This window comes from Suricata suricatta, chromosome 2 (genome assembly GCF_006229205.1).
Source record: "Suricata suricatta isolate VVHF042 chromosome 2, meerkat_22Aug2017_6uvM2_HiC, whole genome shotgun sequence".
NCBI lineage: Eukaryota > Metazoa > Chordata > Mammalia > Carnivora > Herpestidae > Suricata > Suricata suricatta.
Genome location: NC_043701.1, coordinates 34133654 through 34159641, shown reverse-complemented (window position 1 = coordinate 34159641; position 25988 = coordinate 34133654). Strand labels below are relative to the sequence as shown.

The following is a 25988-nucleotide window of genomic DNA, read 5'->3' as shown; positions in this document are numbered from 1 at the left end:
TAAAATCACCTACGTGCTCTACCCTCAAATTGAAATAGAATCTTTAGTGGTGGGGTCCAGAAATTTTTTTAAAGTCCTCCAAGTGAGTTAAAACACAGGCAGGATTGAGACACTACTGTGCACAAATGAATTAATCTTCTTAATGCACGACTGTGATAAGACAATTCATAAGGCTTCAATGGCTACTCTGACTTACTTATCTTGCCTTGAAATTCTGTCCAGATTTCTCACCTTCTCATTCAAATACCCATGCTGTGTCCCTAATCAAGCCTTTATAGTCTTATCTCCTAATGTCCCCCTTGAACTATTTCACACTCAAGAGAGGTAGAACCTTTGCCCAAGTTTATGCTTGTGCAGTTTGCCTGTGCCACCTTTCCACCTGGAATGGCCTTTCTCCCATCTCCGCTTGCAAAATTCCTGCTAGTGTTTTGAAGACTATCCAACAGGCACCTTTTTCTTGAGCTCTGAATCCTGATGAGTTTCTTTTTCTTCCTTTGAACTTCTTCAGTGCTCTGGACCTCTTATAACATGGGTTTTACCTTGTATTGTAGTTAGCTTTTTGTTTGAGTTATTATGTTCTTGATCAGATGTTGCTTTTTCCTTACTGGCTTTCCCTGTAAAAGCCCATAAACCCATGTATAAACCTCCCATCTTAAACCTCTCCCTTTCTGAGAATACATAACACAGCTCTTGCTTCTTTCCCAAGTTTCTACAGAGAGAACTCAGTGCTTGTTTCTATACCTTCTCACTTCAGTGTGATTTTTAATCCCAACCATTCATTGGGATCTCTTCTCCTTTGGTGCTTTCTTACCCTGCTCACCTGCCCTCTGCATGCATGGACTCACTTTGATCTTTCATGTGACCGCTCCACATTTCTCTGTCATGGCAGACCACTTGTGTTACGACGACTTATTTACGGGAATCCTAACAGGTTAGTTTTACTGTAAACATGTTTGTTTCTCCATTGCTCGTCATGTAGGTGCTCAATAAATCTGTTACTGCTTCAATAACCTATGCAACAGTCACTAGACATACTGCTCCCATTTCCTTAAGTTATGGCAGACTTGGAAGCATTTGAAAAAAAGCACCTGAAAATGAAAAAAAAAAAAGAACAATACATAACATTTAATGATAATAGATCTTTTATTTTATTTAGAAAAATGTGATAAAGAAAATACTGAGAGAAATATAACTCAAGCTGCCGATAGCTGCTTCGCACATGGAATGATGCAAGACCAGTCTGTTTGGGGAAATTGTTCAGATGACGACCTCATCCAAAGTAAGTAGTTTTAGAAAAAATTAGAGCAATTTGGGTATATGTGTATGATAATAGTCTTTTAGTTCATTGTTCCATATAATTTTGCTGGAAATATGTAAACCAATATAGTTTATCTGAAAGTATATTTGTGACTATTTTAGAAAACAGAGCTAAAACTAGGATAGGATATGAGTAATCCTATTTGTCCACTTTTATCCTTTTTTTTTTTAAGGAAGAATTGACCTGTAAACTTTGGATTTTATTCTCCTAGAGACAGAGATAAAACTTAATTCCTTCTTGAGCAGTGACTAAGAAGTAGTCAGACAATTCCAAATGGACTGTGAAAATAAAAAGATAAGGAAAGAACAGAAGGACAGTTAACAGTCTTTCAGTAATCCATTCTGGTCCCTGTTCTTCTGGCCAAATGATTACAATTCACATTATTAGCACTACTTGGCATTTCTTTTTCTTCTCTTCCTCATCTTCCTCTTCCTGAACTTGCCCCATAGACTATATACAAAAGCTGTGGTTTATTTTCATTTGATGATGGGAATCCCTGGAAACACCAGTATCTTTTGAGTGCTATGCAGAATGCTCATTCTGTGTCAGGTTCTCCTATAGACCTCGGACTTTCCCCCACCCCTACCCTGCGAGGGCAAAATGAAATTGCTATATAATGAATTATTCTTTGTAGTAAACAGGTAAGTATAAAGATTATTGCTATGCTATTTGGTGAAGCTTGTCTTAATTACAGAATTCATACCATTAATGGGAAAGGATTTAAAATGAACTATTCTATTACACTGTTTAAGTGGACAGTGATAAAAAAAAATACTATAAATTGCATGAAATAGTTTATTTGTTGAGAAAATGATGATTCAGCCTGTATGGTGGGACACTGGTGCTATCAGAGCGCTGTCTAGTTGTTTTACTAATATGCCCTGAAGAAATGCAGAGACAGGGCGCTTGCCTCCCTCCCCCCAGGAAAATGGACAGATGAATGCATACACAAAAGATAAAGTCCAAAGCGAGCAATGCCACTCCTGCCTGAAAAATAGCTGGTGAGAATTTACAAATATTTGCGTGTGACCTCGGACTCTGAATTCTGATTACAAATTTCAGAAACTATATTTTTGTTCTCTTCCTGGTCACGCTTTCCTAAGGCAAAGGCAACTTTTGTTGGGCCTAGAGAAAAATCTGGTCTCTGGATTTGCCAAAATGGAATGTTTTATGTCATCTTTAAACTCAACTCAAGTCTGGATAGCACTTCAAAGTCTGATGTTGTGGTAGCTTCTGCCGCCCCAACTCCCCGACACTGAGCTCTACAAAGCTGCCTGGATTTCCTTCCCCGGAGGGTCGTTGGTCATCTCTGCATAATTTAATGTCTGGCTCTCTTAACCCCATAGCTAAGGAGACGTGTGTTTTCCCCTCAGCATCGAGCCCATTTTGGGGGGCCCAGTGAAACCTTCTGTAATAACAATAAGCCCTGGAAAGAAGGCCCTGGCTCCGAGTTGCGTGGGGGAGGCGGGGACATCTGCGGTGAGTCAGGCCCGGGCTGGCTCCCGTTCCAGGAGTCCTGTGTGGCTCCCTGAGCACTGTGGAGAGGCGGACAGCTGGCTCTCGTGGAATTGATTTTAGTGTTCCCACTGTAGTGTGAGGCTGGCTGGATGCAGGGATCATCAGAAAAATGAGGCCTGCTGGGGTGTGGGAACATTTTCAAATGCACAACCCACTCTTTTTCCAAGCTTCCATGGGACAGCTCCGCTGCATAAGCAAGAAGTGGAAGGGAATGCGTCTGTTTAATACGACTTCTCCTTCTCCATCTATTCTTGAGAGCGGTTAGAAGGGCTGGCAGCTGATGTCTATGTTGTCCGGATGCCTGCTGCTTTCTTTGCTGGACATTTAAGGTGTAATTTATAGGGGACTGTTAGCTGTCAGTGTGATGAGGCTGTTTTTACTTTTCTGAGAATAACTGAGCTCTGGAAAGTCAAGGGAGTGGTTGCTTTGGAAATTGTATTCTAATTAAAGGGTGTATTCTCAGGCCTCATAAACGAGATCCAAGCTGAGAATAATTTCCAAATTATTCTGTGAACTTTAACCCTGACCTCAGTGGACCACCCACTTGGGGCTCACACTTGGTTCATACTCCACACAGAAGTCAGCTTTGTGTGCCTTCCCTGGTCCTTCTAGAAAACATTGCAGGTGACAGACCTCAGGTACAGTGCTCTCAGGGCCTGGATTTCACTTTGGTTGCCCTTGAATTGGTAACTTATTGCTGAGAATCCTTTCTGGAAGTTATAAATAAAAGAGAAGAAATTCATATGGAATCAAACATTTCGAATAAATAGGCCACACACAATCTGGTCAGGGAATGTGCGTTGTGATTCTCTTTCTTATGAAATTTAAATTAAAAAGACAATTCTAACTACTCAAGTTGGTTTAAAAAAAAAAAGCCTAAATCAAATCAGTAAAGAATTAAAAATGTAAGAAAGGTATTTGGGGGAAATTTTATGTTTGGGAGATTTTATTTTTTCATCTGATGAGTTTTTACAGTTTACAAAGGGTTCATGTTATGAGAAAATGTTTTGATCTATAATTTCTTGAAAGGGGCTTAAAGTTTAGAGTTTATAAGAGTATCTTTTTATGGGAACATCAGTTAAGACTTTGGCTTTTCCCCCTCAGATTAGTGTATATGATTCAGTATATAATTTGTAGCTATGCCTTGTTTTTATAATCACTATTCCTGTGAATTGGTAAAATAAATGTGGCAGGGAAGTGACACCCTCAATTAATATTAATTTTTCTATTTAACCCATAATATGCATAAACTGGTAAAAGGCAATAGGCAACATTTCATGTTTTAATTAGACTAGAAAGGGAACAGAAGTAACATTTTGATCTTAGTCTTTGGGGGGATTTCTAAGATAGGAGGGAGTGTGTGTGTGTGTGTGTGTGTGTGTGTGTGTGTGTGTGTGTTCCTGTGTTTATACTCAGATATATGTAGTATTTTCCTTTAATTTAGGTCAAATTCTATTCTAATTATTTCCTATAGAGAGAGCACTTACATTTTTCTTTGTTCTTCTTTTTAAAGTGCCTCAGGTCTCTATCTCTGATTTTTCTAGGTCTTTTTAAAACATTCTTATTACTTAACTTTATCCTTGGACATTGCTTTTACATAAACGTCTCCTAATTCTAAATGTCATTACTTAACTCCAGAAATTTTCCTTAGCTCCTCTTCTGAAATAAATTTCCCATTAAATTAAACTATTTTGTTCAGCTAATTCTCTCCTTTGTGATTTTGTAGAATTCCCATGATCTGAAGCAAAGTTAGAATGCTCTACTTAAATGGTAATCCTCATTCTATTTAACCCATTTATTCATTTTGAAGAGTTTCTAGCTCTCATAATAATAAGCACTTAATTGGTAGTAGGATGCGAGCCTGATCTCTAAGTCACACTTGCCTCCTCTTCAAGGAGCTAATGCATCATGCTTTCTCTCTAGGCCCGCTGCTTGAATCCTTCCTCTTGGTGTCCTCTGAGCTCCCTCTCAACATCACAGGCCATGCTTATGAGGAACTCTATTATTTCTTTTCCAAGACTTTATCAGCTTAGCTCTGATCACTCTGTAATGAAGATTATTTTATCACTTTAGGGAATGCCTCCTCTGTCTCTAATACTGAAAAAAGGCAGATACTCAGGTGTACTGTTTATATACAGAAAAATTTCTTACTTGGTGATAAGGAAAGACCAGGAGAGATTTGGATTTAAATTTCTTTGGCAGTTCTCATGTTTGAATGCACCTAATACTAAGTGGTACTAATATTCTTCTAGAATTCACTTTGTATTAAAGAGGACATAAACAAGCCTCTGAAATAAGTACCACCCAATAAGACTGGGAGAGGCAACTTTCATGTTATGGTTCTTACGGGATCTGGAATTCTTTCCTAATACTGATTGTTCATTGATCCTGGGATCCCATATTGGGAGCAAGTCATTGTGACTTCATCTTGCTCAGTATCTTTCTTCCATTGTCTCTCAGAAAAATTCTCTTCTTAAAAAAAACACTGACCAAATGGTTATATGGCTACAGTTAAAATGCTTTGGTCTGTAAAGAAGAATCTTTAACCATCCATTATTTCAAAATCCAACTTATAGTTTGGTTTAGGGTTGGGTGGACAAATCATAAGCTGTTTTTTTTATTTTTATTTTTTTAACATTTATTCACCTTTGAGAGACAGAATGTGAGCCAGGGAAGAACACAGAGAAAGAGAGAGAGAGAGAGAGAGAGAGAGAGAGAGAGAGAGAGAGAGAGACAGACACATACACAATCTGGAGAAGGCTCTAGGCTCTGAGCTGTCAGCACAGAGCCCAACATAGGGCTTGAACCCAGGAACTGTGAGATCATGACCTGGGCCAAAGCTGGAAGCTTAACGTACTGAGCCACCCAGGTGCCCAAACATAAGCTGTTTTTGGTGGTTACTTATAATTATCTCATTGGTTAATGATCATCATTAGGCTGCATTCAAGAATAGAACTCAAGTTTACTGACACACTTCTTTCCTAGGGTGCATTATTTCAAGCTCATCTGGGTTTTGACCAAGAAGCTGGGGAGAACCATTGCCCACCTTTTGCTTTGGGCATCTTAAATTCAGTTCCTGGAGGCCAGTGGGAGTTGACGGCCAGGTTCAGATCCTGGATACACGATTACTTCTGGTGTTGGGAAAGTTATTTAAGCTCTATGATCAAAATTCTCACTTTTAAAATGGAAGTGCTGGGGTGCCTGGGTTGCTCAGTCAGTTACGTCTCTGACTCTTGGTTTTGTCTGAGGTCATGATCTCCTGGTTTGTGGCATTGAGCCTTGTGTTGGACTTCACACTCTTGAGTGTGGAGCCTGCTTGAGTTCTCTCTCTTTCTCTCTCTGCCCCTCCCCTGCTTGCTCACTCTCTCTCTCTCTCTCTCTCTCTCAAAATGAATAAACCATAAAAAATAAATAAAATAAAATGGAGGTACTAATTTTGTCTACCTTATTGTATTTTAGGGATTATAGGTGAAAAATATTTTGTATGCTTATCACAGAGCTATGTGTGTAAACATTGAATGATTTAATTGGTTTTCATTTTATTTTATTTTTTTAAAACTTATTTTTGAGAGAGAGAGACAGCAGGGGAGGGTCAGAGAGAGAAGGAGACACAGAATCTGAAGATGGGCTCCAGGCTCTGAGCTAGCTGTCAGCACAGAGCCCAACATGGGGCTCGAACCCACGAACCGTGAGATTGTGACCTGAGCCAAAGCCAGATGCATAACTGACTGAGCCACCCAGGCACTGTGTGGTTTTTGTTATCATCTTTGGGCACAAGTATCAGTTACAAAGCTTTTTTTTTGATCCATGGTTCCAGTAGATTACACGTCCAGACACCTGATATGCTGAGTACATAGGCCATGTCTTCCTGAGATCATTGATATTTATATCATAATAGCCAGCACATTGGATGCTACATGGTTTGTGTTTAATAAATCCTTAAGAAGTACATAGAATTAATGAGATTCTTTACCCATCTTGCTTGAATTCTTTCATACTTTAAGTTCCTAATATGAACATTCTAAATCAATACATTCTTTCATTTATGTCTTCTAACACCCTTCTTATTCTTTTTTAAAAAAAATTTTTTTAATGTCTTTTATTTATTTATTTTTTTTGAGAGACAGAGACAGTGTGAGCAGGGAGGGTCAGAGAGAGAGGGAGATACAGAATCTGAAGCAGGCTTCTGGCTCTGAGCTAGCTGTCAGCACAGAGCCCAATGCGGGCCTTGAACCCACAAACCGTGAGATCATGATCTGAGCAGAAGCCGGATGCTTAACCGACTGAGCCACCCAGGCGCGCCCCCCTTCTTATTCTCAAGCCATACATGATTCACTCATGTCGAGTTCCAAATATTCATAGATGACACCAAGGATATTAAAGCAGTCAGATTGTAGGTTTGACTGCTCTTCACTTTGAAGCTAGTCTGAAGAGTTCTCCATGAACTGTGGCAGTGCTCTGAATAATGTTCATTGTCTGCAAGGTGGGTAGGAATGGCAGTTGACTTAGGACCTGTTTGGTTCCCTATTTTGTATGTTTCTTGCTTTGCTAAGAGTCTGAGACTACTTTAGTTCATTGCTCTCTCCCTTGCTTACTGCCTACCTCCTCACCCTCCTTCGTTTTCTCTCTCCTTTCTTCTTCCTTCTCATATCTTTCTCTACCTTTTTAAGTTCGTTTTAAAATGCTTCATGTTCTGTAAAGTATACAATGTATGTAGTTGGCTATTGTTGTCCTTACTATTCTGATTAATATTCTAATTTATTACTTTACCCTTCACCCTTATCCTATCCCATGACTTCATTTCATTTCCAGTCTGCCTCCGATCGCCCATTTGTCAAAGATTTTCAGGCTCTTTCTGATACCCCTAAAATCTTTTAGTCTTTATTGGGAGAGATGAGATGGTATTGAAATACAAGTGATGGGTGGGGTTCAGTGAGGGAACCAGATCTATTCCTTTCTCATTTGGGAGTTTCTTCAAGCCTCAGGGAGGAGCTAAGGCCTGGAAATTACCACAGAGATCACCCTGAAAATGCTAACCACTGAAGAAATTACTAACATGTAATGATCAAGACCATAAATGCTGCGGTCTAGATAATTTTAGTTCTCAAACCTCCAACTTCCTGGAGCTGAACACTGTGTGAATTTACACATAAATTATTTTTTGTAGAATATGTTATTCATGGATACCTTTCAGGATTAGGAGTCAAAATGTAACTTTTAAAGCTGAAGAAAAAATCAGTTCTATTAAGATGGGGTGTTACAGGGTGCTTTACCCTGTGTTATGTTTGTGATGCCGTAATGAACAGTATAGGTGTGGTCTCCATGTTCAGAGTTTATAGTCTTGAAATACTGTTCATTATGAAAGCTGTGATGGGAAGGAGCAGGCTGTTATATTTACACATTTGAGAAACACATATTCTCACATTAGGGAGAGGTCAAAGTGGGCTTTCCAGAGGGATTGATCTCTTTGATAAAGCCAAAAGGAGCTAGGCAGCTCAGGCAGTGCATGGGAGTGGGTGGAGCCCGTGTTCCAAGCCAACAGGATGGCTTACAGGTCTAGAGGTAAGAGGTCAGCTTGAAGAGAGTTGGAGAAGTTTTGCGTAAACCGAGATGGAAAATACTGGATGAGAGGTGGAGGGAGGTGAGGGACAAAGAATCTGTGAACATGGGGTTAAGGGAAGATGGAAGGTAATGAAGGGAATAGTGACTTAAATAGGTTTATTTTTGTTTGTTTGTTTGTTTGACTGTATTGTAAGGCGATTAATGTTGGAGTAGTTGGAAAAAAGTAAGAATGGGGATCCAAACGTATTAGAAGACCGACTAGGAGACTGGTGTATTAATCCAAGTGGTAAAGATCAGTCTTGGATGGGGTAATGCTAGGTAGGAGTCCGTGTTTTAGGGTGTACATTCAGTAAGACATATGGGGTTGAGGAATGGCAGGTGCTGGGGATGAGTCCAAGGTTTTTAGTTTGGACAAATGATAGTTAAGATGAAAAGACAATGGTGCAAAGGATTTAAGCACATTGTCCAAAGAGGGTTTTAGTGCTGGACTGAGGATATCAGATGACTTGAGAAGGAAGTAAAAACAAGAAAAATCTAACAAATAAGAAAACTATCCAGAGAGGCTGACAGTCCCTAAAGGTTTCTATTCCTGAAGAAACAAAACAGGTATTGATGCAGTAAATGAAAAGGAGAAGTAGAAAGATGAACTATGGGAATGGGAAAGAAGAATTTAAGATTTCTGAAATAGGGCAACACCCAGCGTGTGGTTGTGAAGATGGATGACTGAGTATCTTCCAAATCTAGAGCGCTAGATTTGGAAGAAATTTTGGAGGCTTCATAAAAATTGTCCTGTTTAGTAGGCAGGGAAACAGAAATCCAGAAGTTCATTTCAGTCAGCATGGCCAGTAAGAGGCAAAGCTGGGCCGTATCTGTCTTGTTTGTTTGTTTGTTGTTTGTGTTGAGTCTCAATCATCTGAATTCCTCATCAAACCTAATAGTTTAGGAGAAGCAAGCCAGTTTCTTATCTTATGTTTTTTTCTGCTTTGCCCTAATATTAGTCACCTGTCGTGAAAGAAGGGAAGAGTGGTGTGATATTCTCTAAGCTGAGGACCCTGAAATGAATGAAAAATAATGCATATTGTTTGGAGCTTCTGGTTTCTTTCATTGAAAGATTCAAAAGGGTCTTCTCCATCTAGTCCAGTAACATACAAAATTGGGACTTAAATATGGATATATATATATACATGTGTGTGTATTATATATAAATGTGTGTGTATGTATATGATCTGTATCAAATTAGATGCATATTTTTTTTCTTAATGAAAGACGTCTCTTTGCAATAGTACTTTTAGGGAGTTATGTGAAATTGAGTGGGGAGTGCCTTCGTGAAGAGGAGTTCCACTTAATATTTTGTATACCTTGTATACAGATATCATTGATTTTTCCCTTATGGAATGAATTATTTTATTATATTAAAAGTAATAATATATTAGAAAGAAAATTCTCCCATGTAGCAAAAAATACCAGGGCGAGGTCCCAGCTTCCCAAAGCTACATTAGAGTCCAGTCTCTTGTAAGAAATGCTTCTCACATGACAGATAAGTCAAGAGATTCAGATTCCTTCAGGTTCTGCGGAAAACAGGACCAGCTAAATAAATTGGTGGGTGGGGTATGTGTGGAGAACAGTGCAAAATGAGAATTCAGGTCCCCTTATTCAAAATTGTGAACTTCAATATGGCAACAGCAGAGCATTAAGCCAGCTTAGGCTCCGTTGAGCTATTGCATAGGCCACACGTCTGTGAAGCTGGGCCTTGATGGCTGGAAGCATCAAGAGACTGGTATTCAGTTCTGCCCATTTTATAATTTTTTTTTCAGTAAGACACTAAAATTCTAGAATGAGGAAGTTTTTCTTGGCTCTGCAGATCCTATATTTGTCACACGCACCAATGGCCTATGCAGGTACATGGGAGCTGCCAAAAGAGGTCCTCAGCTTTTATCCAGCCACAGAAAGAGTGACATCTGCTTCCAGCTTTATCCATGGCTCAGTAGAGAATGAGGGGGCTTGGTGGAAACCCCTCTCCCTTCCTTTCAGGAGCTCCATTCCCCCCCTGCCTTAGCACAGCTGGGTGTCAGTACGGTGACTTGTCCTGTGCTGCTTTCAGTGAGTCCTTCAGGACTCTGGTAAATCCATGCTCCACAGTTTTCCATCAGAAGTTGGATTCTTCCCAAGTCCTTGGGTTCTGCAGTGAGACACATAAAAGTCAGGAAAATTTCTTTTAAAACCCTCTGATGCTGGTATTAGAGGGTGAAATTGCATTAAGTGAGCTAGAGAAGAGAGTGGGTGGAGAAATTTGTTCTGCATTGGAATATAATCTAATTAAATACATTTCCCAGGGTTCTTGAGAACTTGGATTGGGAAATTTTAGGGGAAAAAAGCTTTCCACCATCTCAAATTGTCATAAATAATTGATTCATGCCAGTGTGATCTAATAAGACCATATATGTCATCTTTGGACGCTGCCCATCGTTCCTTCTTGTAATGGAAAAGATATTAACGTATCCTCAACAAAGAGGCCCGTCTCTGCAGGGTGTCTTCTCCATATTTGTTCAGCATTGCAAAAGTGCTGTCGTTATCACAAAGGTGAGTGAAATGTAGGCAGCAGCAGTGAGAACATCACATCCATAGATGGTGTGATCGTGCGCAATTAGCATTTTTCTCCCCTTCTTTATGAGTTAGTCTCTTCTTACTGTACTTCTCCTGTATCCAGTAAACTTTTAAGTCTTATCAAAGATCTTTGAATATGAATAAATACTACTTGAAATGTAAAATTAAACCCATATTCCTACATATTTAGGTTTTTAATGTTTTTTATTTTAGCCAGTTTCAGGTGGTTGATTTTTCATCTGGCTTTACCTGTCAAAAGAAACAGAACAAATGCCTTTGAGTACTTTTTAGGTGTGTGTGTGTGTGTGTAATTGCCACCCCCCTTTTTTAATAAGAGGAGTCCCTTTTAATTTCTAAAGATTATACCCCAGTGGAATATATGTGTGTAATATATAACATATGTGTATTTTTTAATTTGAGAGAGAAAAAGAGAAAACATGCATGTGAGCAGGGAAGAGGCGTGGGGCTGGGGAGAGAGTCTTAAGCAGTCTCCACGCTGAGCCTAGAGCCCTACACAGGGCTTGATCTCATGACCCAGGGTTCATGACCTGAGCTGAAATCAAGAGTTGGATGATCAGCTAACTGAGCCACCTAGGCACTGCCCCACTTTTAGCATAACATTTTAAATGTTTATCATCTTTTTACAGGAGGTTGAATAAAACTGACTTTTGCTCTAAAGTCCAAATTTGTTTGGACTGATTCAAATCAGGGTAAAATATTTCAGGCTACAAGATCTTCTGATAATTTAAACATTAAATTTGAGCCTAGCTGCTAGTCTGATACCTGGACCAGCAGTTGATATAAAGGGGGCTGTTGATAGTAGCTGACAGAGAATCAGATGGCAGGGTCTTACATTAGTCATGGCATGCAGGGGTATTGAGTGTGTCATTGCTCTGACTCAGTGGATTCTGCCCCAACTTCTAGCTGAACCAGTTTGATCCCTAACTAGCATCTGATTTGTTCTCTAAGTCAAAGCTTCTTTTAATTCCTTTAAACTATAGAGCTTCTTTTAATTTCTTTGAAATCACACTGATTCTTGACTTTTTTTTTCCATAATATTTTGTCAAATTGTTTTCCATACAACGCCCAGTGCTCTTCCCCTTAAGTGCCCTCCACCATCACCACCACCTCTTTTCCCCCCTCCCCCTTTCCCTTCCCCTTCAACCCTCAGTTCATGCTCAGCATTCAATAGTCTCTCAAGTTTTGCATCCCTCTCTCTCTCCAACTCTCTCTCCCTCCTCCGCTCCCCCTGGTTCTCCATTAGGTCTCTCTTGTTTTCCTGCTAGACCTATGAGTGCAAACATATGGTTTCTGTCCTTCTCTGCCTGACTTACTTCACTCAGCTCAAAGGCCCTAATGGCTATTTCACTTCAGCCACCTTACAAATACAGAGCACAATGGACCTCGTTACTGCCAAGATCTCCTTTCTAAGATTTTGAAATCAGAAATTCACTTTCTCATTTCTGCCTGTGTTTGACCATAATTATGCCTAATCTGTTAACTGTGTTCTTTTTCCTCATGGTAACTCATCTGCTTCTTAACTTCATGTGCCTTTGTTTCCATGACCTGCTGACACCTGCAACTGATCTGTCATCATCCCCGTCAATTCTGTGACCTTGTGTACTATTGGCCATGATACTAAAGTAACAGACAACACCATCAGTATTCTCAGGCGCTGGGAATCATAGATAAAAATGTTATTCGCAGTAGGATTAGCTTTGGCATAAATATATGTTCTCTAATATCGACTGAGACCTCTCTGCTACTCAGCTGTATGTTAATTGCTAGTTGATTTTCACTTTTGGTCCATTTTTGTCTTTTGATTGTATGACACTTCTGTTTGCTAAAGACTCAGATTGTATTCTAATACATCTGTCTCCATCACTGAGATATTCTAGGTTCTATTTAGCAACAGCTCCTGGTATTCAAACCCAGTTTGGTCCACATGACTGATTCTTGGTCTCTTTTGATGTATATCCTGGAAGGTTAAATACAACCAAAATGGTCTTTTCTTTTTTATTTATTTTTGAGAGAGGGAGAGAGAGAGAGAGAGAGACAGAGCATGAGTAGGGGAGGGGCAGACAGGGAGACACAGAATCTGAAGCAGACTCCAGGCTCTGAGCAGTGAGCACAAAGACCGGCATGGGGCTCGAACCCACAGACTGCAAGATCATGACCTGAGATGAAGTCAGACACTTAACCAACTGAGCTACTCAGGAGCCCCTAAAATCTTCTTTTAATACCGATGGGTCAGTTAGTCCAGTGATCTCTTCTCAGGCCTCTTTCAGACTGTTTGACAGGACATGTTTCCTGCTGGAAATTCTTGCCTCTGCCTCTGTTCTGTAGTTTTGCTGGGTTTCTTTTCGATCCTCCAGATGCTCTGAGATCCTTTCTGTCTCTAAGCTTTTGCACTCCAGGTCTGCCCAAGAGAGACTTCTCAGACGTCTCAGTCTAAACTGGGCTTCCCTGTTTCTCCAGGCACCCTTCCCTCTCTGTTGTCATCACAATTTGTAACTTGTTTCTGCTGTTAATGTGTCTAAGGGTCTGCTAGCTTTAGGTTGCACCCCCAGCAATTAGCATTGATCCAGGAGCACAATGGACTTGCCCTACGCTATTTTGAGTGACTGTGGGAATCAAAGAAATTTTGAGTGTTTTCCTCCACTACTTCCTTTTGTGAAGTTTCACTGTAGCCAAAATACGTTCCTTTTTTTCTTCCCTCTACATATCCAGTATTTTCCTCCTCCCATGTTTCACTCATGTTACCTGTCTCCCCACGTCTCCAGCGGTGCACGGGAGCCGTGCTGTGATTTCTGCATTGTCTGGACTTGCAGAGTGGGTTTATCTTCATCTCTCCTAAAGGACTCGTTAATTTTGAAATTGTCCTGTGTGGATGGCCCTCTTCCTCGTCACTGAACTGAAGGCTCCTTAAAGGCAGAATTGGCGGCTCCTTCAGCTTTGTAGCCCTCACAGCATATAGCCCAGGGCCATGCACAGAGTTTGTTCCCAGTACTGTCATGTTAATTGTTGAATAAATGAAAATCTGTACCTTTTGACTACATTTAGCTTCTCTGTAGGAGACTGACAGCTTTGAATTGGTTAAGCTGTAGTAATTTGTCTTAAAATGTGGATTGACTATCTTTGCCTCTCTTAAGGAGCTAATTTTCTCAGTCTACAGTTCATGCATATCAAAGGATGCTTTTTATTAATAATATTAACAATGTTATTACTTAGAGCTTTTTACAGTTAATGAAATTTTTCATATTGATGATCTCACTTGGCCTATCAGCAACTTTATCAGGCAGGTGGAATAAGTATCATTATCAGTAGATGGGACTGAGCTCAGAAAAGTCAAGCAGTGTACCTAGGGCCACACAGCTAGTATCCCAATTATCTAGCCCTGACTCTCAGATGGGGAAAGAGGAGGGAAAGCGTCCGAACTCTGTGGTGTTCATGGTCCCCTAGAGATTACATTAAAATCATAGGAGAGATGATAGTTTTCTTAAATTACGAAATTATTCCAAGCTGAAAATTCTAATCCATTTCCCTAGTTGTAAATTATTGTCCTTTTTCACTATTAATGATGTGACTATATCCTGCCTTTGGGTTGGGTCATAAAAAAGGAAAATTTTAATATACTATATTCCTTTGGAATTTTATTTTTCTTATGATAAATTCAAGACAATTCCTGGGCTTATTCTGTATTTGACCTCTTAGATAAAATGCTTCTTTAGTTTTCAGAACGATTGACTCTTGCCTTCATGGGAACTTACTTGGTCTCATTCCAAGAGATAGGCAGAGAATCTTGACATCTGTTGTTCTTTTTTGTGGTCTGAAGATAAGCACTTACTTTTGGCACCAAGAAAAAATCAGAATATCTGAAGTTGAAGATACAGGAACAGGAATATGATGGAATAATCCTATGCTTTTGTTGAAAGCAATGGTACTCAACTCTTTACATGAGTTCAAAAACATATTGATGTCCAGCCCCCAATCCATACCAGTGAACATAGATCATATGTGGGTAGGGTCTGGACAGCGTTAATTTTTGAGAGCTTCTCAGTTAATTGTGAGGTGCAGCTCAGACTTCGAAATAGTAAGGTTTTCAATTGAATAGATTGCCCTAGAACACATAAACTTCTAAAAATAAGTTGAACAGGTTTTTCGTTGAATGTTTAGAAACTTTTTATTTTATTTTTTTTAGAAAGTGGTTTCGTAACAGTTGTATTGATAACCCCTAGGGACTGATAGCCGTGGCTGCCTTTTTAGGAGAGCCCAGGTACTGGTTTCTTGTTTAAGACTAAGCTTGTTTTGAAGTTGTTTTCTAGAGAGACCTTAACATTGTTCACAAAGTGTTTCTTACTTTTAGTCTCACTGTGCAGCACTTTATGTTTTATAATACTGGGAAAGACCTATTACAGTTTGTGCCTGTGGCCTCGTTAAATGGCCTGGTGGGTTGATAGTGCAGTGAAAGGACTTTAAAATCGAAAATGTGATGCTGCCATGAGGGATTATTTGATTATCTTAGGAATCTTGATGTATTAACCCAAGATCAAGGTTTATGTTCTAGAACAGTAAAATTTCTTGAGGTTGAAAACTCTTTTGCCTGTTTTTCTGAGGAATTACAAATGCCTGCTTTCATCTTCTCTTGACACTCTGTCCCGAATGGGAATAAGCTATCTCTTTCAGTTAGAAATTTCTGCAATAAGCAGCCTTCCAATCAAGTGTTTGTAGATATATTGGAAAGAATATCTCCTTAACTATTACAGCTAGAGTTTGTTCTCGGAGTAAAGCAAAGTCCCTTATAATAGAGATACAGTTTACCTAAGAGTCAGATTAATAAGGGAAAAAAATTCAGCTTTTTGAATAATATATGAATTCATATGATATCAGTGGTATCTAGGCATTTGGGACAATACATAATTAGTTTCAGTGCCTTTAGAGAGGGAGATGTGGATGTTAAAATAAATTGCTGATGAAGCACATACTTTGGAGAACAGTGTATTTCAAAACTTTGTGCAATATCAGCTATTTCTTTCAATGGTATGGAAATACAGCATAAGACGGAGAAGATTTATTAGGGGCAGTTTTACACCATTCTTACTGTATAAAAGTTCATAGTTTGCTCATTTGAAACTGGCTACTAAAGGAATAATGGCAAATATTTAGAGGTCTGCTGGGAAAACATTAGTCCTGTACAACTTCCGGCACCATTGTCGCCAGTAAACCAAGAATAATCATTTGCTTGCATAAGAATCATCAGCATCACAATATGTAAGCGCTTCAAAGAGTTTGGCCATTTAGTTATTAAGAGTTACCATTTTACAAAACTCTGAATAATGGACCTACCCCAGAAAATTCAGTACTCATGGAGTAAGAAGACTTGGAATTCTGAAATAAATGTATTCTGAGAGAAGAAGGGAGACACAGAGTTTGGAATAAATTGATTTTCTTAAGTAAAAATGAAGAAACTGACTCTATGGAAGGAACTGTTTTGCCATGAGGAATAAATACTCCTAACTCAGCTGTTCTTGGGCTGTAGGCGGTCTCCTCATTCTCACCGCGAGGTTTCTGTTTTACTAGGGAAACTAAGTAATTAGGCTCCAACATACCTGCTATATGTAATATAGTGTTCTCTGCAAGCACAGTTCACCATCTGCTCCTGAGTGTGTGAGACTCACAAACAAAATACTGTATCTTTTGCACAACTCTTTGAAGTGTGTACTCTGATGTTGGTACACGTACTATCATTATCTTAAATATTTTCAAAAGTTTTCTTCCTGAGAAATGAGACCCATTACTTAGCCAAGGATTCCTCTAACCCTAACTCATCACCTTTCTCAGGTTACTTCTTTTGAGTAATAAACATGGCGTTCATGAGCAATTCCTTGTCTCTATTAAGCCTAAAGAAAAGAGGGGTATGTTAGAACACTCACTGGGAAGAAGTCTTTAACTTAGTTTGTTTTTCTGGTGACATCTATGGTGTTAAAGTAAAAATATTTAAATGGAACAGTTCACTGAGTGCATACTTAATATGTAAAAAGCATGAATGTGTGGGAGAGGTCATTTTCTTCATTTAATTTTTTTTTTTTTGGCTAAAAACAAACAAAAGCCCAACCACTACTTCTTCAACCTAAAAAAACAAAACAGGGTAACTAAGCTCAGACAGAATCTACAGCTCTGGCAGGCTGAGTAAGTGCGATTATAGCTTGGTCAGTAATAATGACAGATCTTAGTGTCCGTTTTAGTGTATGAAACACTAAATTACAATGAATTGGAAAGATGGGTAGTTTATAGACCTAGAATAGCATTTCTTGGGGGGGGGGGTAGGGATGACGTTAAATCATTTGGGGATGGTTTTAGTCTTTCTGCTTTTAATTGTAGTTTTTACAGTGTTATTTTCATGTCTTTGCATATTAATACAAATGTGAAAATAGTTGTGGATGATCTTTTTGGGAGAGAGGCTCATTACTGTGTCTCTCTTCCCCTTTAACATACCCCTATTTTGTTTTGGTTTTGGTACACAATATTAGAACTCAATCCCTTGAGAAAATGTCACATAGAAGTTTCATTATTCAAATAACAATTTTTATAAGTTTGCATGAGGCTGCATCAACTTGGAGAGCTTCCAGGCAGCAGGGCCTGATTCGATCCACTCTCGGATGCCTTGCGAACTAAGTGCTGAAATCTCTCCTACTGTTAATGATGATGTATGAAGACTCGAGAAGAACTGGAGGTGTCACTGATGACAGGTACAAACATAGCATGGTGCTTTTTTAAAGTAGAGGAAGGTACACATGTGGCAAGCCAATTAGATTGACTTCCATATTCTTAATAGACAAAGGCAAATGCAGGAAAAGTGAAAATGAAATAATGGGCAAAAGCTGGACTTGTCAGCTAACTCTAGGTTTGACGGAAATGATGCTTCTGGTCAGACATTATAAAAGGGGCTTTGTGTACACAGAGAAGGTCAGATGTGAAGTCCTCTGATGTTGGTTCTAATCCTAACTAAAACGCCTTAGTTTTGGGTCACTGGGAGAAGTTACTTCATGTTCTGCATCTTCAAAATATGGACAGAAGGGAGGTACTCTCTTCTCTCACTACCTCATAAAGTTAAGTGAAGAGGCAAACAAGAAAATATTTTGTTAACTCTAAATTTCTAGATGGACATTTGTAATACATAATGGTGACAGTAACTGGTACCCAGATTAGAGGAACCAGTGCAAGGACATTTTGAGTTAAGCCTTGGAAAGAGTAGAACCTCTTCCTTAATCCCATTTTCAGGCTGATCCTGAGATACTAAACAGAGAACCAGGAAAGTAAGTAGACGCTGATTCTCTCATTCATTATCCAGGAGTTAGCAGGGGAGAGTAAAGCACACAAAGCATGGCCTGTTTGTATGATCCTCAGACAAAAACAAAAACAATCGAAGACATAGCATCAGAGTTGCCTACAAAAACATGAGAAAATGAGCCACTGTATTGAAGAGGCCTCTCTTTTAAAATGAATTTTCTGTTTTAAATATAATGCACTATCTCAGTCATAAACAAAGGATTATTGTTCTTGAAAAAGGATACTAATTTGCCCTTGATCCTGGTAATATCCCTCTCTGTTAGTGTTTTCAGGATAGAACAATGCCCCTACTTAAGTTACCAATCAACTTACATGCTTAATAAATTGAATTCTGATTTATCTTAACACTGAAGTAGTTCCTTTAGAAATGGGGAAAAATCAATATTGTAAACACCCATGTATGAACCAGGCTCAGATTTAATAAGTATTATTAACATTTTGCCAAATTTTCTTTTAGAAAACCTTTTTAAAATTTTTTTTATTTTTTAAATAGTTTATTGTCAAATTGGTTTCCATACAACACCCAGTGCTCTTCCCCACAAGTGCCCTCCTCCATCACCACCACCTCTTTTCCCCCCTCCTGCTTCAGCCCTCAGTTCCTTTTCAGCATTCAATAATCTCTCAGGTGTTGCGTCCCTCTCTCTCCCCAACTCTCTGTCCCTCTTCCCCTCCCCCTGGTCCTCCATTAGGTTTCTCCTGTTCTCCTGTTAGACCTATGAGTGCAAACATACGGTATCTGTCCTTCTCTGCCTGACTTATTTCGCTTAGCATGACACTCTCAAGGTCCATTCACTTTCCTACAAATTTGCCAAGTTTTCTTAAGGTTGTGTGTGTGTGTGCACGTGCGCATGCATGCACACACGTATGCGTGTGTGATTGTTTTTTTAAAAATAAAGCATGTTTTAAAAGCAACATGACAGATTGGACATATATATTCCATTCGCATTGGAAATCCCACTTAAATGATAATAAATTTAAAATAATTTTACAAAGACATAAATTTGAGGAAAGCAAGAACAGACCAGGAAATGACAGATCAGAGATGTTAAGAATTTTCTGGAAGATGGAAAGTAGATGAAGAAGTAACTGACTTTGTAGCACTGACTAGCCAAAACCTGAGTGTCAATATTTCACAATATGGTACCACCCATATTGTGGCTCCAGATCTGGAGTCACCGAGGCTCTTGGGCTCTGGGATGAACTTTGATGCGCAGAAGTGTGCCGGTTGGAAGTTTGCTTACAGAACGCTTAGAGCACTTGAACCCTTCGACTCCTTGACTCCAAGTAACCATATTATTCCCCACTATTCCCACTCTCACTCTCATAAGACACAAGAGAGGGATGCTCTGGGGAATGTAAACCAGGGAGGCTCCAGATTGCGGGCACCTGGCACGGCACGGCACTGGAGTGAGTAGCAAAGTGACCCCAGGGTGCTAAGTGAAGATCACCTGCCCGAAGAATGAGTCACAGATACTGTCTCAGCCCTCTTTCTCCCTGAGCATTGATGGCCACGAACCAGATAGCACACACCTTATAGACAAAATACTTATTTTTATATTCTGTTGTGTTTACTTTTGAAAAAAAAAAAAAAAAAGACTTAATTTTACCCCTCCTGGTTACCATTGCTTCTGGTAGCAGCCCTGAGCTCCTGACATCTGGCTAAGAGCAGACGGTCTGTGAACCTTGTGAAATTGGTAATCGTTGACTGGAGGTGGACAGCTCAATCACTGTTATTATTCCCTTTAGTGAACCTTGCTCTCAATCAGTGGTTCTATTTAAGTGTCATACCTTCCACCCTCTCAGATTTCTTCTTCTAGAAAAAGATGGCATTAATAGACATTATCTAGATGACTTAGATTCTGAATTATAAGGCCCTAACAATATGGGTACTTACATTGGTATTTTCCAGTTTGTTTTCTGTATATTCCATATTTACATTGTTTTTCCACATGTGGAAAATGAATCTTGAGCCTATATCTTGTGATATTAAAGTTGGAGATCAGTGTGTTCAGCCTCTGTGGGTTCTTTGTTTTGTTTCAGCTGGCAAATTGAAGCGTAAAGAGGTAAACAGTTTATGCAAAATGAGCTAAAATTTCTGAAAATGGTCTCTGATTATCAGTGAGAATATATAGTTAGCACATACACTTTATAAACTACAGTGTGGGCTTTGAAAGGCTATATTTTTCCTCAAGTTTTTATTTAAATTCTAGTTAGTTAACATACAGTGTAATATTAATTTCTGGTGTATAATACAGTGATTCATTGCTTCCATCCATCACCCAGTGCTCATCACAACAAGTGCCCTCCTTAATCCCCATCACCTGTTTAACCCACTCCCTACCCACCTCCCCGCTGGTAACGATCAGTTGGTTCTCTGAAGTTAAGAGTCTGTGTTTTGGTTTGCCTCCCTTTTTTCTCCCCTTTGCTTATTTTTTTTAATTCCACATATGAATGAAATCCTATGGCATTTGCCTTTTAAAGGCTATATTAATTGTAAATAATTGCTAGAGATTTTTAAGATCACAGGTAGATAAACTTATTCAACTGACTGTGCAGTTGCTCATTTTGTGCTCCCCTAAGAGTTGGCATTCATGATAAAAATAGCCCTGGGTCAGCATTCTACCAATTTGTGGCTCCTGTGTTAGAATGAGGACTCTCCAGTGTGGTTCACAGCGCAAGAGCTAGGAGATTCGCTGGAGGAGTTTGTTTCTGAAACCACACAAGATATTACTGAAGGGTATATGTTGCTCACATAAACCCAGTGGAGTTGGAAAAAGATTGAGAAATACTGCTAGAGAATTATATTTTGAGTACAGGCATCAGATTTTGGAATTTGGAATAAAATAAGCAGTTGAGTACAAATCGGAGTTTTAGTCTTGTCTCTAAAATCTGAGATTTGTAAGAACAGTAGCAAGATTCTCTAACAACCATTCATCTTACTGCCAGAGAACATCAAATAATTCCTGCTAGTCTCTCTAGCCCCAGAACAATTTTCATCCACTTTCAAAATAGATAGATTTGTACATTTCAGGGAAATGGATTTATGTGTTTCTTTCTTGGAAAGTAATTAGAGGATAAGATTTCTATAAATGTTTCCTAATATTCCAAACTGTGGTTGTATTTTATATTTATATACAGTTGATGGTCCCTTTTTGTAACTTCCTACGAAGTCTTGGGAGTATCTTGATTCACAGTAAAGTATTTAGGTCAACTTCCGGTCAGTTTTATTGAGAATGGTCTTATAAGCGAATAATTTATTGTAATGGCTTATATGGTAAAGAAGCCCAGTATCTGGAAGAATACTGCCAGGAATTGCTTATGGAAGCACATTCTATGATTTTTCTAATGTATTTATTAATGTCTAGCATTTGAATGAGGCAATACATACATTGTCCAAAGGACTGTGTATTCTCTAGCCACCTTGGCTTTCCAGCAGATCCATTGAAGAACATGTTCTGTCTTTGCACATGTCGGTCGGCTGCCCTGGAACCCTACTAGTTGTCTCTGAGGCCTCTTCCCCTTCAGGTCTTTGGTGAAATGCCATTCCCGGTAGCTATCCTAAGCAAAACAGTTTCACTTGTTATTCTTTCTGATACTAGTACTTTTCCTTTATAGCATTTATCATAATTTCAAGTTGTATATTTTGTTATGTACATGTGTAATGTCTTTTTACTCACCTCTACTAAACTAGTCTTAGCACTGTGGCTGATACATGCATGCTCAATAAGCACTTGGATGCATAAAACAGGATTTTGTAGATCATGGGCAATTCCACCCACTGTTGATCTTCAGGTATAAGATCTGTTTTTTTCACTAGTTCCAGTTATTTATGGGTTTTTACCTACTGTTGGAAGACAGAGCACCATTCTTCTAAATGTTAATGAAATTAACATGAAGTCTATGGTGATGAATAAATTAGGCATTCTCATTTTCCCATTTCATTTCAATTAAAACTAATAACTGGCCTTGTGTAAATAACATAGTGTGTGTGGGCTAGTTGTTACAGGGTAGTAGGGTTGTTACCTGGGTTAGGTAGAAGTCAAATTATATCAGAGAGGTATGGAGAAAAGCAAATGTGCTTCTCTGTTTTCCTTGTTTACTTTTCAAGGTAAAAAATACATACATAAGGTTTTATTTTAATGAATTGAAATTGGGATCTGTAGAATGAATATTATTTTTCTGTCATTCCTTCATTCATTGTTCTAAGTGACCACTGTTCTAGGTACTGTAACAGATCATCAGAAGCACTGGGCACTTGAATGTAGCACTTAGTAAATGCTCATTGAGTGAATGAGTGAATGAATGAATGATGCATTTCTTGCTACAGAGGAGCAAACATACGGTTTGGTGGAAAGGGCAGAACTTTAAGCAAATGTTGGTCTGCAGGGAGAGAGGAAGGGAGCTTTAGTTTCAGTTTGTGGCCCAGTATCAAGCAATGCAACCTGTCGGACATCTCCTAGAAGGAAGTGATTTGATAGATATCTCCTTAAAGAGACAGTAAGAGTACTTCTTTCAAGGGCTGTCATCATCTCTAGATGTGATGTCTGGTGCCGTTTCAGAGCCTTGTAACCGTGAGAACAGTCAGATGGGGAAGTTGACATGCTGTGGCTGGCAGTGAAAATATAGAACCTGTGAAATTAATATTAATTAGAGCCACCCTATCTTCAGATTTCTTGTTATACAAGATAATAGGTATCTCTTAGCTTTGTGAGGGCAAGGCGTGTGTCAATTTTGTAAAATCTCTAATGCCTGGAACAGGGGCTGGCACTATAGTATGTACTTAGCAAGTATTTTATAATATAAGTTAGTTTGTTGCCAAAGGTACCTTGATGGATTTAGTGGCTTTTAATGGCAAAATCAGAAGAAGAAATGGTCTCAATCCTGTTAATCTTTAAATGTGGTTAATGAGTTTGTTCCTCTGTGCTTATGTTTGGGTGACATTTCATTCCCATAGAGGTTAAAAGTCTTAATATATTGATGAAGACAAGAATCTAAAATGCACATTTCCCAAATCAGGCTCCAAAAATTTGAAGTAGCTGTGTAAGGGAGGTAGGGAATAGGGGTGAGATTTCATCTTGGAGAAGACAAGTTGAGAATTAGGAAATAGTGTTATTTTTACCTATTCATTTACATATTGAAACCTTTCCATTATGTTTAAGCTGTGATCTGTTGCTCACATGTAAAAAGGAGTTTAAAATTCATATGTGTGAATCTGCCTCCACAGGTTTAGAACCTTCATTGCACTATTTTTTTGAATATTGTTTTCAGTGACGTGGGATAAGCAGCTCGTTTATTACTTCCTCGTGGAGGAAGTTCTCCAGGATCATTCCCAGGGGTTGGACATGATCGTTAGGGCCATCCCAGTCATAGAGTCAATTCTGAGAACTTTGGAGTCCTAAATCCTTAAATTATATCAGAGGGAGCATCATCTATATTGAGAACCGTTCTTAGAATGAATGCACAGAGGTTCCCTTGTCTCGGACCAGCTCTTCAAGGAATTTATTGAAGAGTGGAAAGCTATCCCAATAACAAATACTCACCAGTGAACTTTGAGGGTTATGACCTATATTAAAGCTCTGGGGAATAACAGTGGAATTTACTTTTTTTCTGATTTACCTTGTATAAGCTACTAGAAATAAATTTCTTTTTAAATGTTCAGTTAGCAATACATCGGTCCCTCTCCCTGATTCCCTATTTTCTAACTGGAACTTCATTTGCAATTCCGCTGCTCCAACCTCAGAGTGATACCAGTTTTACTTGTACGTTAAGTTGGATTTACTTTTATTAAAGGGCAGGGGGAAAACTTTTAGATATATAATTTGCTACTGACTTTTTAATGCTGTTTTCAGGAAGGTCATCTAACTAGTATTTTTGATGCATTTCCCTACATATTGTATGATGTCTGTAAGTGAATCTTTAATTCCCTTGTTATAACAGAGAATTTCTTGATCCTTGCTATAGCTCCACCATCCTCATGTTATGCTTTTACAGCAATTCCCTAGACTCGTGAAGGTGAAGGATGAAGTTTATAATGGTATTGAATACCAAACTGTTGCTTGATTTATTCAGGAAGGTTGTTATATACTGGGATCAAGTGACAGCTTAAAAGCTAGTATAATTCATCATCATCAGTTATTTTCACTGGGTGTCCACTGGGTGCTGAACATTGTACATGGCTCTTTGTCAGCAGGTATGTGCCTGATAAGGTTGAGGAAACACTAAGACGGAATCTTGTCTTTAAGGCACTTGGTATATAATCAAAGGAAAGTCAGCATATGCCCAGTGTTAAGCTCTGTATACAAAATGTGTGTAACTAAAAGCACTTTATTTTTGAAGGGTTCTTGTTTGTAAATTGAGGGCCTGCTCTCATTAATGGCTATCCTGGCACCAGAAGATAGTGGGTGATGTTGGATGGATCAAGATTAAGTGTCTGTTAATGTCCAGTCCTTGCTTGAGCAGCACACATTTATGTGTGTGTCTGCATACAGATACTTCTTGTTTCCATGCATATGTCTTCAGAATATTCTTAATGAGATCCAATTATCCTTTGAACAAACATATGTGTGCTCCACCTCTCCCTAATGAGAGACTAATCAAAGTCACATTCAGATGATGCATCTGGAGCTGGCGTCATGCGGTCATTGTTCTGCAGATTTCTGGGTGATGTTTATTCCTCCCTTGACATGGTTCAGAAAGGCGATCTCAAATTTAGATTTAGCTCGTCACGATCTTGCAGCTTACGTTTTAAAACAATTCTGACCATGTGATGGTAAAGAAAGTACAGGGTAGCTGCAGTGTAAACTCTCAAGTACACTACTGATCTGGGGAATGTCCATGTCAGTCTGCTGAGGGATAGTACAGAAGCATCTATTTATTGAGTTTTTCCCTTGACCTTGGCTTGGGTTCTGTAGGCAGTAGATATGCTTACTCCAGGATTATCTTCTAAGAAGATTTCCCTTGTTGGGTGTCCTTCATGGCCCCTCCCTCATGGAAGGGCTTCGAGGAAGAATTTTTTTAGGGACCTTTGCAGTTTTTTTGTTAACAAGGACTGAGATTCAAGGATTGCCTTAGGGTGGAACCATCACAAGCCTTTATTTTCTAAGCTAGAGATTGTTCTGGCAATAGAGTTTCTTTAACATTTTTGTTAATTGTTTATCAGTATCCTTTTTGGGGAGGTGGTGAGGTAAAACTTCATTTTCTGGTAACTGGCATCAAAAGTTTTTTGAATAATGATCTTTGACCCCTTGACCTGCCATCTGTGTTTTTGAGCTCTAGTCTCCCTCTGTCTCTGTGTAGCGGCTTGCTGTCACTGGCTCTGTTTCTGTGGGTGGTGAGGCTTGACCCTGGTGGCCACGTCTTCCCCAGGCTGTCTCCCTCCTCAGTGAGTTATGTCAACTACTGAGAGGCAGTGAGTGTGGGAGGCACTGCAGTCTGGAGTCTCCAGCCTCCACAGCTCTTGCTCTCCTTCCTGTGCCCTTCTCCAGCCCTTCACATTTACCTGATCAGCACACTCAAGTCTGACTGAATACATAATTTGGCTGCTGAAATTCAGTTAACGTATATGACTCTCTGAATTTGAGTGGTCCCTCCTTACTCGCTACTCAGGCTGTTGCTTTGGGTTGTATGTCTGTGAACT

General features: G+C 39.1%; 1 protein-coding gene across 1 annotated transcript in view; it reads left to right on the top strand.

Moving 5' to 3' along the window:
• The window catches only part of MDFIC (MyoD family inhibitor domain containing), an 88062-nt gene that overhangs the window by 17178 nt on the left and 44896 nt on the right, over positions 1–25988 (top strand). Inside the window, exon 2 of the mRNA XM_029924660.1 lies at positions 1157–1279. Coding sequence (XP_029780520.1) covers positions 1225–1279 — 55 coding nt within the window. The 5' untranslated portion in view covers positions 1157–1224. The remainder of the gene's footprint in view (positions 1–1156; positions 1280–25988) is intronic.